Here is an 18,049-nt window from a genome sequence, read left to right as displayed (position 1 = left end):
AGAGGGGGAGACCATCACCTTGAGTATTACTCAAAAGGGCCTTGATCCAGTCAATTAAATGCCACATGGATTGGGAGTTTTCCTAGGTAGAACAGAGTGGTTGGGAATGGACAGTTCAAGAATGGACAGCTGAGTCAGCCTACAATGGCCTGAGAAGGAGAAGGTCTGTTACTTGTGCATGGGAAGGTCAAGAGTAGGAGCAGATGACCATGCTATTCCAGGAACATGCCCTAAGGCTATGTCAGAAGAACATTATGCAAGCCAGCAGTAGCAACCCAGTTAATCTGTCAAAGCAGCCAGGGATACAACAGGTGGAACTCTGGGAGTCGGAGAAGATGATCAAAGAACCCAACCTGACTGTCAGTGCCTTCGACTGTGGTGGAACTTTGGAGAATTTGGCCAGAGAAATGTAAAAGATGTCACTAAAGACTGCAAAACTGCAATTGTGTGGTTAGCTCCACTGACCCTTGATTCTTAAGAACTGCCACTAAGCAGTCTTTTGACAACGCCAAAGTAAATAGGAGTAATCCATTGTGCACAAATACTCCTTTGATAAAACATTTTGTTTGTTATCTTGTCTCTTGGATGGGTGTCCATCTCACACCTATGCTGTTTTACCTTTACTAGAAGGTTTGTGAGTTTTCAAAAAGAACTGATGGTACCAGAAATGGGTTCAATTATGAAACTCTAAGTTACATTGGCAGAGAAGTCCTTAGGCCCAGAAATATAAGTATTTGCTGGAAATAAGAAACCCAAGGAAAGGAATTGCCTTGTGAAGGTATTGTTCCTCCATAGATAGTGACAATGCTCCGGCAGAGAAATCCCTCCACAACGGCTTTCATTTAAGCTTTCATAGCCAAGAAAGAATTTGATCCCATGGCTTCCTTTCTCACAATGACTAGGCTCACATAACATGACAAGCCAAGGTAGGTTTAAGAAAAAACACAATTGTTAGTTTGTTGTATTGTCTGAACCCAATCATGGTATTTCACCATGGGAGGTTTGGTCTTTAGAGACCACTATAATGGCTTGTTGTGTTGTCTGAACCCAAGAACATGGTTTCCATGGTGCTGGTATGCAACAACCACAGATTCCCTTGGAACGAGCAACTGTAAGGAGTCTGTCCAGCAATTGGCCTCTATGCGTGGATGAATGAGGAAGAGGCAGGTGACATAAGCAGGGAGTGGGACACCATGAGATCACATTTCAGGCACAGCAGATGATTGGATATGTGCCAACAGTGGGAGAATTGAATGGTGAGGATGGAAACCATAACAATGTAGGAACCACTTGATTGTCTGTCGGGTTAAAAAAAAAAGCATGGTAACCATGCCAGGTTGTTTGTCATATCATACTAATGCAGCCAATATTAACTAACTATGCCTCAACTGGCAGTACTATTACCAATCATCTTCTATTGCTTACTGACTCTTCCTTTCTTATCACCAGGAGTGAAAGACCACATGGCATTCAGTCCCGTGAATGGGCCGAATGTTCCTCTAGATCCAGCCCTTGAGAAAATGAGGAGACATCTAGAAATTTCATCTTGGTAATAACTGGGCTTCAGGTGTTTAATCTGTATGGGCTTCTTTTGCAGGACAGACACAATTCTATACAAAACAGAAAGTTTTGGCTATGTAGTGGTATATAAATATTTTTAAAAACTCTTCATTTCTTGAGATATAGAAAAATATGGAGGTGCAATTAGATCTATCTACAAACTTTATTGGACTTCAGAATAATCAAGCTAGATAGGCAAAAATTCACAGACTGTTATCAGGTCTTCTTCACAGACTCTTATAGATTATGAAGCACTCTCTCTCTGTCTCCCTTGAACTGGGTTCAGAGAACACACTACTGCATGCTGAAAAGTATGGGTCAGGCATGGTTTGTTGTTGAATCCTGGGTTATTGTGTTGTCTGAACCCAGTTTAGACAGCAAACCATGGTGAGCAACCCACAGTTCATTCCCCAGCAACAAATCAGAGGATCTCTTCATGGGTAATTTGTGGATTATGACCTCAGTTCAGGTAACCCACATTTCAGCCAGAACCCATGGACTGACAACATGCCCCACTCTGAACATGAGAGTAGTTCTTGCACTGTCCAAAGCTGGACTGTGCCTTGGTCCAACTTCAGCTTGTTTGTGCACCAGGAGCAGCCAGCATGGACTGTGGCAAATCTCACATCTCCAGTGACATGGAAAATGGCACTGAATCAAGTATCCAGATCCTGCAATAAGATAATCGGATTATCCCAAAGATCTATCCAGTAAAGGGTTGTTGGACTCCAACGGTCATGATCCTTTACTATTGCCTATGATGACTATGGCTGATGCAGTCCAGCATCATTAGATGGGTTTCCTTGAATCTCAGCATGGAAGGGATTCATCCCTATAAAGTCAAGTCATCTGTCAACATCCCTAGATGGTTCATGATTTGTTATGCGGCTAATCTGTGACTGCTACCTGAGTTCTAGAGAAATTCAGAAAGATAAATTAAAATTCACAAATTATTGCCCGAGATATAGTGCAAACATTGTCATTCCATTTGCCGTTCATATATAGCTCGATGCAATCCTCATGTGCCCCGTTGGGCTCATTCTTCGCCCAATTTGAATATTCCATCAGGTCACCATTTAGATGCTTAAAGATGCCTTCGGTCTCCTGGTCATTCATTCCAAGAAACACGTGCCTTCCATGCTTTGCAGCGAGGTTCAGGATGGCACTGTTTTCTTCCTCATTCCTTGGGGAAGCAATCTGGCCACCAAGCTGGGAACATACTGCTTTGGAAGTCTCAAAATCACCTTCAGCACCATTGGATACAAATATTTTTTCTCCTGCTCTTGTGCTGTTTGGGAAAATGTAGCCTAGAATGGCTGACAGATAAGACAACCAAGGTCAGCTCTTTCACATGGACTTTTATCATAACAGCCCATGTTGCTGGACCTGATCTAGACACCAGTGTCTGCAGCTTTATTGTACCATGTAATTATATTCATATATTTTATTATATGAGCACCATGTATTACCAGAATAAGGTATTCGTGGAAGCCCATGCAACTATCCCCAAAGGTGCAGCTGCTGCTTCCGATCTTACCTTTTTGGGTTTGTCTTGCACTCAACTGAAAAGCTTTCAGCTCTGCTTGCAAATCATTAATACGGCGGTCAAGAAGTTCAAGTTCTGAAAGGTAAATTAACAGTGTTGTTCTTGTTCTGCAGTGCTATATAGGAGAGGCTGAAACAACAGCGATATTTGTCAGCCATCCCAGTTGTGGTGATCTTAATTCCAGGAAGTGTTTGCATCTTCATAGCTAAACCAACAAAGAGTTGTAAAGACAAACAGATGCAACGTAGCAAAAATGTTGCGGTTTGATCCACTTCATCAGATGGCCAGACAACCTGAACTGTTTGCTTGCCTGACATAAACATGTGCCTGAAACAAGAAAAGGGAATCTGAATATCACTGAGTGCAGAGCAAGGTAAAGGCAGAGAGAAAAAGACAAAAGTGGTGTGTAACCAGCAAAAGCACGTTTAGCTTTTCTTTTCAGGCCGAAGCAAATATATCGAAATGTTGCCCTCTCATTCCGAAAGATTTTATCTGCCTTCTAGACATCATCTGCTCAGCTACAGTGTCCAGGCTTGAGGCCAGAATGAGAATTTCATCGTAATGCTGATATCTTCTTAATGAACTCGTATACTGCTTCACATTTCCTGCGGGATTACGCTGAGTTCCTTCAGAGCTGCAGTCCCTGCCAGACTCACATGTGTGGAAAACGGTGCCTCCCATGGAAGCTATAAGTGAAGTAATTGTGATTTGCACATATGCCTAGAATCGCCTCTAGGATGAGAGAAAATCCTGGCAGACTTAGGCTCAGCTGAACTCACATGAATGCACACTGCTTGTATGTTATTTCCACATAAGGCCGATATATAAGATCGTTTGTTTCCATCAGTAAAAACCCATCCCAGTTACTTAACCAGCACAAATGATTTATATATTTATTCCACTGATATCACCCTTTTTTCCTCCAAGAAACCCAAGGTGTGCAGACATAATTCTCCTGTTTCCCACTTAATTTTCACAATTAATTAGGCTGAGACTCAGCGACTCTCCAAAGTCACCCAGTGAGTTTAACAACCATATGGTAACTGGAATCCAGATCTCCCAAGTCCCAGACCAAGACCTGGTCCAAAATGTTTGCTGATCAATCTACACTTTAAAATAATGAGAGTTTGGAGGCCTAGGTCAAGCAAACTGATGTTGGATCAGGCAGAGATTTTTAAAAGATGTACAGTTTTCTTTTAGTACACCTGAATTCCAGTAAAAATGTATATCCCACCCTGAACGTTCTATGCTTGTTCTTCATATGGGAACAGCAAAGTTAGCCTTATATTCCTGTTAGTGTTCTGCCCGAAAACTAGACAAAATTCAGAAGCATCTTTCTTTGCTTTTGTTCTCCTTGGCATGTCTTACCTTTGCTGCCACTGTAACCTTTTTCCCCCCTTTCTCCCTTTTCCCCTTGATCTCCTTTAGAGCCAGAAGGTCCAGCTTTTCCTGGGGGACCCTGCATCCCCTGTAATCCTGTGAGTGAATGAACAGAGAGAGCAAGCAAGTGAATAATAGTTTGTGGACAGCGTCATGTTCTGGTTAATCTTATGAACAAAGCAACAGATGTTCTGAAAAAATACTGTGCAGAAAAGTGGAAATCTTGAGGTAACAGATCCCAGTTCTTTAGGAGAAAGTGGCTGGTGGTCCTTCCCAGCCATGTTTTTAGAGGTCCCTTTTGGTTGATGACCTCTGAGTTTAACCCCCAACCAGTATGCAAGGGATATGATTTACATATCAATTAATTAAAGATTTTTGCCTAGTGCTCTTTTTGGGCTTAGCTCTGGGAAATTGCTCATGTGGTACCTTGCTCTCCTTTTTCTCCTTGAGGACCTTCTTTCCCATCTCTTCCTGGAAATCCATTACTTCCAGGGGTGCCTGGCAATCCATTAGTCCCAGCAACAATTGTGCAGATGTTTGCTTTCTCCACACATTCGCACTGCTCAGGTTCTGATGATCTCACCAAGGACACTCCCAACACAAGAATGCAGATGAAATGAAGCTGCATATCTCACGGGTGGTATCACTGGAATGATGGGAAGGAAATAACAGCACCTGTTAGGTGAAAACCTGTGTCTGGACTGTATCATGACAAGGACTGTATCAAATCAAGGTAAGGCTGCATCAAGAACTGTATCACTTTGAGGTAAATCTGTGTCACATCTTTCCTCAGCTTGGCTCTATCCACAAAGGTTGAGTTAGACCTGCCAACGTCAACCAACTAAAGTGACAGGTTGAGGAAGATGGGCAGTGTATTCCCAGACATCTATTCTCCAACATGTCCATTTCTTATGCATAGGGATCTCTTGTTGTACTGAACTGGACTGGAGAGAAGATCCTGGATTTCACATTCTGCCAGGCCAGAAAAATAATGTTGCTTTCTTCACACACAGGGCGAAAGTGCATGTTCTGTTTTTTCTTCCTTTAGGAGGATCATCAGCAGAGGTTTCCAGGTTTGCAGCTCAGTTTTGCAGGCTTCAAAAATACCTGGAAGCAGAGAGACAAGCCTCCAACCAGAAGGAGCACTTTGGGTTAGAAAGTCTGTGTACTTCTGCAGAAATGTACATGTAAGGCATCAGAAGAGAGTTGCTAGTCAGAGAGCCATGCTGTTTTTAGCCATCTCTGCTAGCAGGGGCATGCTCTTTTCAGCTTAAAGTCAAGCACACCTCATACTAATAGCCAAAAGGAGGATCATCAGTGTGGTTGCAGCCCTGAGAGTTACTCACTCTCGGTGTTTCTTTCCGATTGCAAGGAGGTAAGCCTACAACAATGGCTCATGCAGAGAGAGCCTCCTCTGAGAGAAGTTAATTGGGCCTCCTCTGAGAGAGGTTAACTGGGCTGCATCTATGCATCAGGAGTGACTTGCACCCCAAGAAGAAATGTAGCAGAATTACCTGTACCCAGGTTGAGTGGGATGGAAGGTAGAAAGGCCAGAACAGGGAGCTGTGCAGAGGCGTAGTAGGTGACCTCTCTGGCATGCATGCAGCACATTAAATTGCTCTGGTACAAAATGCAAGAACACTGGAATAGTGGTGTTCCCAATTGTCTGGAGGAGCCCCTATAGCAGGGGTGAAGAACCTCTGGCCCACAGGCCTGATGTGACCCACAGAGGTTCTCAATCCAGCCTGTGGAATCTTAAGCACCATCTGGGCTCACTTTCCTCATCCTTCTCCTTGGCAATCTGTCCCTGGACCAAATAATCTCTGCTATTGCTGTTTTGCACCTTGAAATGAGTGCATGTGCATCGTGGGCAGAAGGGGCTGCGGTCTTGTCTCCTCCACATGCATGCCTCCTCCCTGCAAGCCATCTGAACTGGCTATGGATGCAGTACAGTCACAGTTTTTCCATTAGGAGCATTAGTTGGGGCTCTCTAGCCACAGATATGGAACCCACCTCTGCATGATGTGAAAAGACCAGCTGTTTTTCTTTGCTAGCAAGAAGTAGGACCGTCTTTGCCTTTTCCATTTGGAAAAACTTGCATTTCAGAGAGAGAGTTCTATGTGCAAACAGCAAGTTATCTCAACAGTTGCCAAACTGATTTAACATCAATTCCATTCCTGAGAGCTATTTGGAGTTTCTTTCCCCCATTAAAACAGCAAGTATTCTGGATTGTCAGGGGCCTAGAGAACCTTGGTTAGCTTTCTACAGCCTAATGCACTTGAGTTGCTTTGGACTAAAGCTCCCAGAATCCCTGGCCATTGAGTCCTCTGCCTGTGGCTGATGGATTTTGAGTAAAAAACATCTGAAAGGCCCCAAGTTGTGAAAACTGGACCTAAAAATTATATTTTAGTCTTGATTTAGTATTTACAAGGGAATGTATATCAATGAGTTAATTTCACATGGAAAAATGATATTAATTTAGGCAGTCCATTTTATTGTAATAAATTGGTCACACACTGCAGGGAAAAGGGCCAACAGGAGCAACTGGCAGCCCTCCAGGTTGAAGGAATATCCAAAAATTGCTTTCCGTATTCCCCTTTAAATCCTGCACAGACCTGCAGACAAGATGAGAAATTTGGTTGTTCTAAATGCTGCATACTTTTACTATTTCCATTCACCAAATGGAACAAGCAAGTGATATTCTCAAGTCAAAGATGAGTATATTGCATTCAGTGACAAAAAGTTTCTTATCCTTAATACAAAAACAAACTTACCCTGCTTGGATGCCCTTTCCAAAAGTTCAACTGCATCCAAGAAAAGGATATTTAAACTTCAGTCCCACATCCCACACCCAGGGAAGCCCCATTTAACTAAGTATGTCTGAGCATATTTGCATAAATTTGCACTCTTGGGTTGCAATCCTATGCTTGTTTAGATGGGTCCTTCTCTTTTGTCCCTTAACATCCACTGGATTGTATGTCTGTTTATTTTAATAGTTTAAAAAGTTGGTAAATCGATTGAACAGCTTGGAACTCAATGGGAGATGTTAAAAGGTATACAACTGAACTCATTTGCAAGATGGAGTCTCAGTAATTTGGGATATTCATTCAGATTTCTACTAAGACAAGTTTTCCACTGAGATATGGCTACTAGTTGGCCCGGCTCATTGATTATCTATCTGTTTTGTTCAGGGAGGAGGAGGGACATAAGAAACCTGGTGGTGCTGCGTGAACAGAGGTGAAGGGGCATGTTGGAGGTCTGTCACAGTAGCAGCAGCCCAGGTGGAATGCAGGGGTATGGCAGACTGTTAGATTACAGGGAGGGAAAGCAGAGAACTCGAATCTGGTCTCTTTGGGGCACCGTGCCTATTGCTAACACCCTTTGGGAAAGGAGAGCTTACCTGTCAGATGAGCCTTTATTGGGGTACAATTGGGGATCCCTCAATACATTTCTCCCCCACAGCACCACAATACACAGAACAGATCCTCAGAACAGATACCATTTTAATTTTGCCTCATAAGGAGACAAAGGTAGGCAGAGGACTTGCTCGGTTCAAATCCGACACCTTGACTGACAGGATAGTACTGCCAGTCTCTTTATAACATTTGACATTTACCTGTGTGGGAAAGGTAGGCCTATCTGATAAACACAGAGCAAGTGAAAGAGTTTGCAACCCCACCTTTGCCCTGCACAAGGAAGTGGATTGTTGAGGCCACATACGAGTTTGGGTTGGCTCATATGAAAGTCAAATGAGCCGATGTGACTTGGCAAAGTCACTGAGAAGATTTTGTGAGCAAAACTTCTAGGAACTGCCGCTTCGATCTAAGAGCAACCCTTGTAAGTCCGGAATGCAAACATGTATACTCTGAGTTCCCAAATTAAAGGAGAGCTCTCAACGGACATTCCATCGAAGAGTTCATTAATTTCCAAATGAGTGACAAATTAATTTGGGGCCAGTTGTCCTATCAGTGGTGGCAATACGCAACATATTCAGGCTGCAAGCTGCTGAACCCTGTGGAGTGTCCCAGGAGTATTAAGAAATGCCCAGACTCCCCCTATAAGAGGTGGTGCCAGTCTTGGGGGAGGAGATTTCCCATTTTCAGCTTCTCCATTCCCAGCTCCTGCAGAAAGTTCTGTAGCACCTACCACCCTGACCTCACAGTAGGAGGCGGTGGAGCTGTAGAAAGTGGTGTCAGCAGGCTAGGTGAGGCTTTGGAACTGCGGCATCCCAAGGTCCTCCCAGTCCCTGGAGTGCCCACAATGTGGGGAAGATCAACTGTGGAGCTGATCATTCCTTTGCTTCAGAAAAAGAACAGCTGGAAGGAACAGATAATGTTGCTCTTCTTGGTCCAGCTGGCAAGAACCCAAGATGGTTTTGGATAAGTTGGATGCTCTTACCTCAGAGCATTCCAACTACAGTTGGAATTGCTCAGTTCAGCTGCCCCTTTTTCTGCGTCCTGTTGCACACAGGAAAATCATAATTTAGATAGTATGGTAAGAAAGATTACCGGCTTACCTTAGAAGAGTTCTTTTTCTGAAGGATTCAGCAAGATCTGGTTTCCTTGCTACCTCTTTTCTCCAAAGAGAAGTTTGTTGCATTCTGGCTTCACCCACTCCTGACCTGCCAATGGGAATTCCAGCAACACCCACCCCTAGCCCAAATTGCACTCATGAAATAGAAAGGGATGACTCACCACCAAAGAAAGGAACAGATGAAGCAAGAATTCTCTGCAGAACTTGCCAGTAAATTACCAAAGTCCTTATTTGTTAAAGCAAATAATTGCTTGAGTTATGCTTTTTTGAAAGACCCTGCATTGCAAAAGAGTGTTAAGACATACAGTGATAAAGATCTCTAGCTGTTACCCTGCTCCAGAAAGGAGGAGTTTGGAAGAATTTGGGCAGGAGGTTAGCAAAAGAAACATCGTGGGTAAGATGGGAGAAACTGTAGCTGAAAGGGAGAAAGCCATCATGACCAAAACACTGGAAAGCTCTTGGATTCATTTACCTGTACATTTAACATGTGTCCCATGACAGGTAGATAGAATGTCGTTTCACTTTAAATGCTCAGATCTCTAAAGAACTAAAATAAGACGCAGATATTACAGGCTGGTTCTAGATCTAGTCATGCTTACAGTGGAGCCACTGAAAGCAGTTCTGACTCACTTTTCCAGTTGATTTCAAGAGACCTGCTAGAACTGTGACTAAGTCTGGACTCGGACCAGCCTGCATTCATCTGAATCAAACCCAAGGGGGACTCTGGCAACGTGCAGATAGTGGTGACACTCATTATATAAGGAGCGAGGAAGCTTTCAGCTGAAGGTCAGGAAACTACAGAGAGGGACTTGGCCATCTGGGAGTCCGAGAGTGCTGGACTGGGACCTCAGGAGGGGCAGCTTTGACCCACAGGCATGTGGTGTGGTCCACCCGTGGATTGCACCATGGTGAAAGTACAGGAGAAGCATCAAGTGTGGTTCTCAATCAAAAGCTCAGGATACGACGCCAATAAGGTGACAGCGTTTAACTTTGCTTAGGACCTCATTTCAAGAACATATTTTGACTTGGGCAAAGGCTGAGAGGCCAGCGAGATTGGCTTTGCTGGCACATGTTTCTACCCAAAGCATATTTCAAAGAAACAGTCCATGCAGCTCTTTTCCCTCAGCTTTGGTGGAACCTCTGCTTCTACATTTCTGGTGCTAGACTGGAAGAGTGTCTGTTGTTCATATGACGGGAAGGGGGAATTTAAAGTAAAATCAGAAGGCAGGAAGAGAAGGAGATGATGCAATACCTTTCCCTCATGCTTCCCATTAATACAATGGATTTTATCACCTGAAAATGAACACATGGTGCACATTTTCATTTGACTGCAATCCTATGGATGCTTAGAAAGCAAAAAAGGTCCTCCAACTCCCAGCATGGTTGGCTGGAAATTGTATAGTAGGAATTGTAGGAATTTCTCCTCCCTGGACAATGCTTTCCCATTATTTCTTTAAAAGGGAATTGCATCCCTCCACATATAGCAATAATATTACTGAATTGTTTTTGATTGTTTCTGAAGTGGGTGGTCGAGGGCAAGCTGGGTGGGAACTACAATGACATGCAGGCAGTTTCAGAGCAAGTGGCCGTGCATTCCTTCTTTGTCTTCTTTCTTCATGGATATCCATGCTCCTCTGTGGTTGGCTACCCGTAGAGTGTATTTTCTAGAATATTGTGTAGTGTATCAGTGATGATGTGTAGGGTCATTTGGGGTCAAAAAGCCCAGGGTTTTTTCCTACCTGAAGACAAATTTCCATTGAAAGCTCCCCCGACCCCCGTGTGTGTGTATGTGTGTGCGTGTGCGCACACATGCGTGCGTGTCTGTGAAGATTCCTGAACTTTGCAGAAGAGAACAAGTATGGTTCCTTTGCCCCGGATCCTCTTCCCAACACCGCACAACCTGCCCTTGTGCCTGAATGGCTGCTTGTGCAAGAATGCAAAAATATATAATGAAAAGAACAACTCTGTGCAATTGTGTGCAGCTAGAGAGCTCTGCAGGGGAGTGCTTGAAGGGGGGAAAAGAAGCAGCATGTTTGTTATGCACAGCTGAGTAAGTGTGCACTTGAAATATCCCCGGAGGATTTTTTCCCCTTGCGAAATCATGTTTGTTTATTTAACATTATCTTTCGGTTGCCTTTAAGGCTGCAGATGGCAAATCTTCTCAGAGAAATAAAAACTGAAAAGGAAAATGGTCTGCCCAAACTGGGTGGCAGGTCATCAAAGGCGAATAAGCTGAAATTGTTGAAGACAAAGGACACGGAATGATGGAACGCGATGCCAAAGGGGAGGTGGGGCAGAAAGGTTGCCAAATGGGTTAAACTACTCCTATTTTGCCTGTGTAATAAAAGGAAGGCTCTGCTAAAGTATTGGTGCTCCTAACAGTGGAGGCTAGGGAACCAAGGAGCCCTGGGAGCAGGCAGCTGAGATTAAATTTATTTAAATTTATATTGCATTAAATTACAATTAAATTAATTTTTAGATCTCTAGACAGTCAGAGGTCTCTGGGATTGTGGTCATAAAACCTTGGGCTGCCAACTGTCTATTTCATCTGTGGATTTCTAAACACAACTGGTTTAAGTATCTCAGATACATTGTAAATGCACATAGGGTCGCAGCTCAAAAGAGAGTAATTAAAATTCGCAGACAATTAATCATCTTTCCGTGCAGGACCTGTCATTCCACTTGCCATCCAGATACATTTCAATACAGTTCTCTTTCGATCCAGCATTATTCGGTTCTCCATTTGCCCAGTTGGTGTACCCTATCGGATCCCCACTTAGGTATGCAAAGGTGCCTTCAGCCTGTATGTCGTCCATTCCCAGATATGCTGCCTTGTTATGACGAGCCACGATTTGCTGGATGGCCGTGTTCTCCTCCATGCTCTGCGGGGAAGCCAGCTGTCCACCAGCCTGGAAGCAGGTTGCTTTGGAGGCCTCAAAATTGCCTTGAGAGCCATCCATTTTGAAGAGCTTTCCTCCAAAACTTCTGCCATTTGGGAATAAATGAGCTAAAGGAACACAGAATCAGCAACACTCTCTTAAAGGGTGACTCCATATTAGGCTCAAATGTTATGTCGCATGGAATTCTGGGACTCTTTCCCCCAGCCAGACAGATGCTGTGTCAGGCTCAAAGAGGGAGGTTACCAGTATATGCAGCCCCATAACTTTCCTTCCAGGGGTAAGAAAACAGAGTGAGGTAGGTGACTTGAAAGAATACAGGAACCTTCCACATACAGATGAAAACATGAGTCCGTAAAGGTCTACCCATAAAGGTCTACACTCACCAGTACAGTCTCAGAATTTCAGGCAGGAGTCTTTGCCAACACTTATCCCCAGTTCCTGTTAAGTGAGTCCACTTCAGGTTCCAAAACCAGTTCTCCTGAAGTCCCAATCCTTCCCATAAGTCCCGTCTTTCCTTCTATGGAAGACTGGCTTTTCAGCTTTTGTGCAGCCCTGCCCCAGTAAAAAAATGTTGAAATGCCTCTCCAAAGACTTTAAGCTACAAGATGCCAGCACTCTGGGTATTTCCCATCACCACCACCTTTGCCTTTCGCTTGTCCAACAGGGATCAGATCTAGGCCCTTTAAATGCACAGCATGTGTTTCACCCCTGAACAATGAGTCCCCCTTTTTACTAGGGGGTAAAGAATTAAGCAAACCCTTCTCCCACTCAGCCTTACAGCTTACCCAGTGATGGAAGGACTCCTGGACCTTGATAGAATACAATCAAGAAGATATAATATAATTCTTACACTGAAGATCTAGCTAATATTTCACCTCTTTTCTTGATGAATAGAAATTTTAAAGTTTATTATTATTTGATTGCATTCATGCTGGATGTCTGCTGCTTGAACCTTGGAGTTAGCATTCACAATAGAGTCATTCACCCTCTGGAGATCTCATCCTCCAGGGCGTAGAGGAGGATGGGCAGACATGGGGACATGACCCAGGGCCAAGCAACTTGCGCTGCTTCCACACTCCCTCTTGCAATTCCAGTCATGCCTGGGGGTTAAACACCTTTCTCTCTCTCTCTCTCTCTCTCTCTCTCTCTCTCTCTCTCTCTCTCTCTCTCTCACTCACTCACACACTGTAGGTTAGGCTGAGAGGGAGTGGCTGACTTAAAGTTAACATCTGAACGCCATCCTTTGCAAACATTTCCTCAGGAAAACTGTCCGATCAGTGCCCTGTATGGGTTGTTATCATGCTCACCAGCGAAGTTTTGATGGAACACTTAAAGACAATGCATGAACAGCAGACCTTACCTTTTCCTCCATGATCTCACTTTGGTCCTCTTTCACCCTGGTCCCCTTTCAGGCCTGGAGGACCTGCTTTCCCTGGGGGTCCCTGTATTCCTTGCAATCATAGCAATTCAGGTATTGGAAAATAAAAAATGAGTGATAATATTACACAAAGTAGGAAACACAAACAGATGTTCAACATCTACAAGAGATCATTTTATAACAACAACAAGAACCCATTACACCGAACAACCTTCCCCAACGTGGCACACTCCAGATATTGGAATGGAACTTGCACCATCCCCAGCCGGCACTGGGAAGCTGGGATGCAGGGGCCCTTAGATCTTGATGAAAGCAGAAGCTCTGGCTGAACCTGGAACAGACATTTACCTTAATCTCAGATCCACAGTGTTGGTCCAAGCATTTACAATGTTGTGTTCATGTTGCTTGCATACTTTGACTTTGCCTTTGGATATTTGCTAATACTCCGTATGAGGATTATTAAGTTCCTCTTTAATTGTGACAAATTCATCTTTGCCCTGGAGTTCTATGACCTGGAATTCCAGAATTCCAAATCCTGGGTGGGAAGCAGATAGTTTGCCAAGACTCTCCTCTTATCTATGCCCCTTCCTCATCTGCATCTCCATCAAGCAGGGTAGTTGGCTGCATTTCTGTGCTTTGCACCCTGGCTCAGGATGCAGCAGAGATAACAAGTGCACTGCCTGGGGAGAAAGGAACAGTTCTCTGTGTGGATAGAGGAGTGTTGTCTGTGCGGGAGCAATCTGCGAATACAATGGCTTTGGGTTTTGCTGATCTGAGAATACAATGGCTTTGGGTTTTGCTATTTTGTGCAAAGAATTTAGCAAAAAATGGGCTTGTAAGGTCTTTACAGGATAGAAGCTGGTTTTCTTACAAGTTGGCAGACACAGTATCCATGCTTTGGATGAAGAAATGTTTACTCCAAGGTTATATTTAGTAGGTAATTCACTTCTTTGATTGTTTCTAACTTTCTGAACCAGGGAGAATTGCAGGTTATTTCATGCTGTGTCATGAACCCTGGCTGGGATGATCTCATCCTAAGATTCAGCAATTGGTTCCTGGATCAAATCCAGCCCCTTCGGAGTTATCGTCTGGTACCCAATTACCAACCAAGAGGGGTATTTGGAAAGCGTAGCAATTTAGGATAGAACCAGTAGAAAGAGGGCTTCACCTCTTCCTCAGAATGGCTTTCTGGTAGTTGTCAATGCTACTTTGGACCTTGCTACATAGGAAACACTTGTCCAAATGTTCATAAATGGAAAACTGTTATCAGATATTCTCATTGCATTAAGCACATATCCAATACGGCATTGTAACCATACCTTGATCACCCTTCTGTCCTGTAGGGCCTGAAACTGCATTGCCTCCAGGAATAAAAGCACATGTGTTTATTCTGTCTTAACATCTGCATGATTCAGGGGTTGTGATAGTCCCACTACCGAGACAAGGAAGATGAAGGTCCAAAGGAAACCTATCCTTGATGATCTGGGAGAGTTTTTGTCTAGGCTTAAAAGCATGAAACACATTCTTCAAGTAGCAAGCTGAAAAAGCGTGTGTGTGTGTGTGTGTGTGTGTGTGTGTGTATTATTCATCTTGAGCATGCCAATAGAAAATTATGATGTAAATTAAATTTATAATAGGCAATTTTTTAGCAGAATGGTGAATGTGCACAAATACTGGTGATTATACATATTCATGGCTCAGCGAATGAGCAGCACGTAACATAAGTGAAAGGTTTTTCACATCAACTATTCAATATAATTATTTGCTGTAAGGTTTTGGACAATGGAAATGGATCACAGATGAGTTGATCCTTGCTTGTTTAATATGTACATATTATATATGTACTGTAATATCGAAACAGTATTGTGGTTTGATGTAACTAAAGATGTATTTCAGATTAGGAGGGGAGCTAGTTGCAGAAAAGCGTTTGGTGAACCTCCTCCAGAGATTCGTCTCCCTCGGTAACAAAAATCTCAGGCCCTGTTGCCAAAGGGGAAGCTTTCCATATCCTGCTCGAATCTGAAAAACTGCATGTCAATTAGGGGAACTAGGGAAATGGATCCTATTACAAGTGTACTATATTATGTGTAGCACCAGTACAGTGGGTTAGAATGGCTTAAATTTTCTCTGGGAGGCAGATTTGCCATCCTCAGTATCTGATGCAAATTGGAAAGCACCATGGCCACGTTTTCCATTTTGTACCATCCCTGCCAGGCTTGGAGAGAATGCAAGTATGATGGTCTACAGATGGAATTACATCCCACCCAGATTATAACATATGAACCTCTCTTTATCTCCTAACCGCTGGTGAGGTCATCACACTATAGACTCTTTGATGCACGTAAGATAGGAATCTTCCAGAGTTCACATGTTCTGGTCTCACATCTTTGGAACACTGTTTCTCAGTTCATTCACAATAAGTCTCTTTCTCCACTTGCCCATCAATGATAACATTGCCAGAAAAATAACCTAAAAGGACTTATAATACTTCTTATTAGCAATGGTCTGTCTAGAAATTGCTCAATGAGGGAAATCGAGTGCAGGTTTCACCTTACAAACTTGGTTAACCAAGATCTGTCAAATAACTTCAACAGAGTTCTTGACACATCACAGCAAACATTTTCAAAGATTTAACAAAAGAGACTGCTTTTGTGAAACTTGGCTTCCCTTCTTTCTGTTTGTGGAAAGAGGTCTCCTTGCATGCGTGTCTCTGGAAACTCCGAAATAATTTTGGAGGGACTTAGTTGATTAATCTTGCTGGTCTCACCAATAATTTTAATGCTGGACTTTAAGACAATGGGCGCCATAGCAACTAACAAAAATAGTGTTCTATTTTAAAAATGAATTCAGCAGAGCGGCTTCTCCAGTTCCAGAATTCTCTCCCAGAAGATGCTCACCTGCTCTCAGCTCACCAGGCTGAGATTTTTGAGTTCTTTTGGAACTTTTGAAAGCCTTTCTGTGCATTTTTCAATGCTCAGGTATTTTTGTTTTGTATTATCCTGATGCCTGCAATGTGTACTTATCTCTTAAACCTGATGTTGTACTTCACGCTGTGCTGGCATGATCATTAGTTTTGTATTGATGATTTTATTGTGATTTTACTTGTGACAGCATGCTGTCTGCTAAACACCTCGGGGAATTTAATTTATGATGAAAGGAGAACCTCAACCTCTTTGGCCCTGTCATGTTTCCAAACCCTCTGGAGAGCCCTGGTCCTGTTACTTACATTGGAAGAGGAATGTTCAGTGACATAAATGGAAGCTTTCCTTCCAACACAAATAGTATGAGTGAAGTGAAGGAGAAAAGGTTAAAACTCCTTTATCTCCCATTAAACTGGTGTGAGGGCTGCCTTCCTTCACACCCGCTATTTATTTTTATTTATTTATTTAGGAAGCTTCTATGCTGCCCCATTCGCTGGAGCCTCGGGGCAACTCACAACAATAAGCTATATCTGATATATACCCGCTATATATATTCCTCCATACCCGCTCGTACTTTTAGGGATCCACAGGGAATTACTTCTTGTGTGAGGGGCATCTCTTCTATTTTGGCTGTGATTTACAGCAGCCTCGAAGGGTTTCAGGCAGGTGCTCCTGGGATGAAAGCATGGCTCAGAAAAATATTCCTATCCACCCTCTGAGACAGCTAAATTAGAAGGCAAAATGAGCAAGATATACACGAAAAAGATCTTTATCTCTGAAAAAAATTCAGTATATTTTAAAGGTCCCAGTAGGGATATGGCAAGAGCTACTAAGAAAGTCAGAACAAGATTTCCTTTCCAACCAGGTCAGAGAAAGTCTTAGCCCTGCATAATGACTTCTGCCTCAAAAAACTTGATGTTCAGGATGGAAAAACTGGCCATCATTATCTGTCTATTAAATGAAGTTGATTAATCATAGGAGTTGATTAATTGTGAGGTGTTTCAGAAGAGATTGATTGATCAATTAATTTAATCTGCACACATTTGAAAATGATTGAAAGAGTGTCTTATTATAAACGAAGCAATTCCCTCCTGTGTCAGAGCCTTCTCATAATTTTCCAAGATTGTGCTTGGCACTCATTTATTTTAAAATAAAAAGCTTGTAATTAAAGATGGTAACTTTATATCCAATACCAATAAACCAACTAAGGCTTCAATTTGGTCCCCAATGAATTTGGAATAAGCCCCTTTGAAATTACTTACAATTGAGTAGACATTTCTGTGATCACACTCTAAATGCAGTACATAGGATCTCTCTCTACACAAACAAGAGCCAGTTAATCTACAACTGATGATCACTTTTGGGGTAGAATTTGTCCAAAGCAACATAGAACAAGAGTTTAGTGGTCACCTGGTTTTTTGTTCTATTTTTATTATTATTATTTAATTAACAACAGGCCTTTTATTGTCCACCCCACTCCCACTAAACCACTAAACCACAAACACTGAAAAGATTGTGTAGGGCACAATTTTAAGCCTGTTTAGATGGAAAAATGCCCACCACTTCTGGGAATGCCCGGCCTTTAGAGAAGGCAAGAATCACACTTCTGTGAGTCCAAATTTCATTTCCTGGCTAGAAAGCAACAAAATTGACTCCCTTTGGACTTTCTCTGACCTTATCTCTCAAGTGAGAATTACCTCTTTTCATTCCATCCACTCTGTCTACCAAAGTTCACATGCACCAACTCCCCACAACAACAACAACAACAAAATTAAACATTAAATGACTTAAAAATATTCAGGGCACTGGCATTATGTACAAGCACATTATG

General features: G+C 42.8%; 1 protein-coding gene and 1 long non-coding RNA gene across 2 annotated transcripts; both read right to left on the bottom strand.

Moving 5' to 3' along the window:
- Positions 1–1,641: 1,641 nt before the first annotated feature.
- Positions 1,642–9,137, bottom strand: LOC123018338 (pulmonary surfactant-associated protein D-like). Its single transcript, XM_044420321.1, has 5 exons — positions 9,003–9,137; positions 4,913–5,132; positions 4,475–4,582; positions 3,098–3,181; positions 1,642–2,876 (listed from the first exon to the last, which is right to left on the bottom strand). The coding sequence occupies exons 2-5, from the start codon at positions 5,112–5,114 to the stop codon at positions 2,497–2,499; spliced, it is 774 nt and encodes a 257-aa protein (XP_044276256.1). The 5' UTR covers positions 5,115–5,132; positions 9,003–9,137; the 3' UTR covers positions 1,642–2,496.
- LOC123018339 lies at positions 1,642–13,079 on the bottom strand. Its single transcript, XR_006413748.1, has 2 exons — positions 13,035–13,079; positions 1,642–1,822 (listed from the first exon to the last, which is right to left on the bottom strand). It is a non-coding gene; the product is annotated as an uncharacterized LOC123018339 (long non-coding RNA).
- Positions 13,080–18,049: the final 4,970 nt, after the last annotated feature.

The sequence above is a fragment of the Varanus komodoensis genome, unplaced genomic scaffold, assembly GCF_004798865.1.
Source record: "Varanus komodoensis strain SLA01 unplaced genomic scaffold, ASM479886v1 scaffold11, whole genome shotgun sequence".
Lineage (NCBI taxonomy): Eukaryota > Metazoa > Chordata > Lepidosauria > Squamata > Varanidae > Varanus > Varanus komodoensis.
The sequence above is the reverse complement of the archived record's forward strand: the minus strand, read 5'-3'. Positions and strand labels throughout refer to the sequence as shown.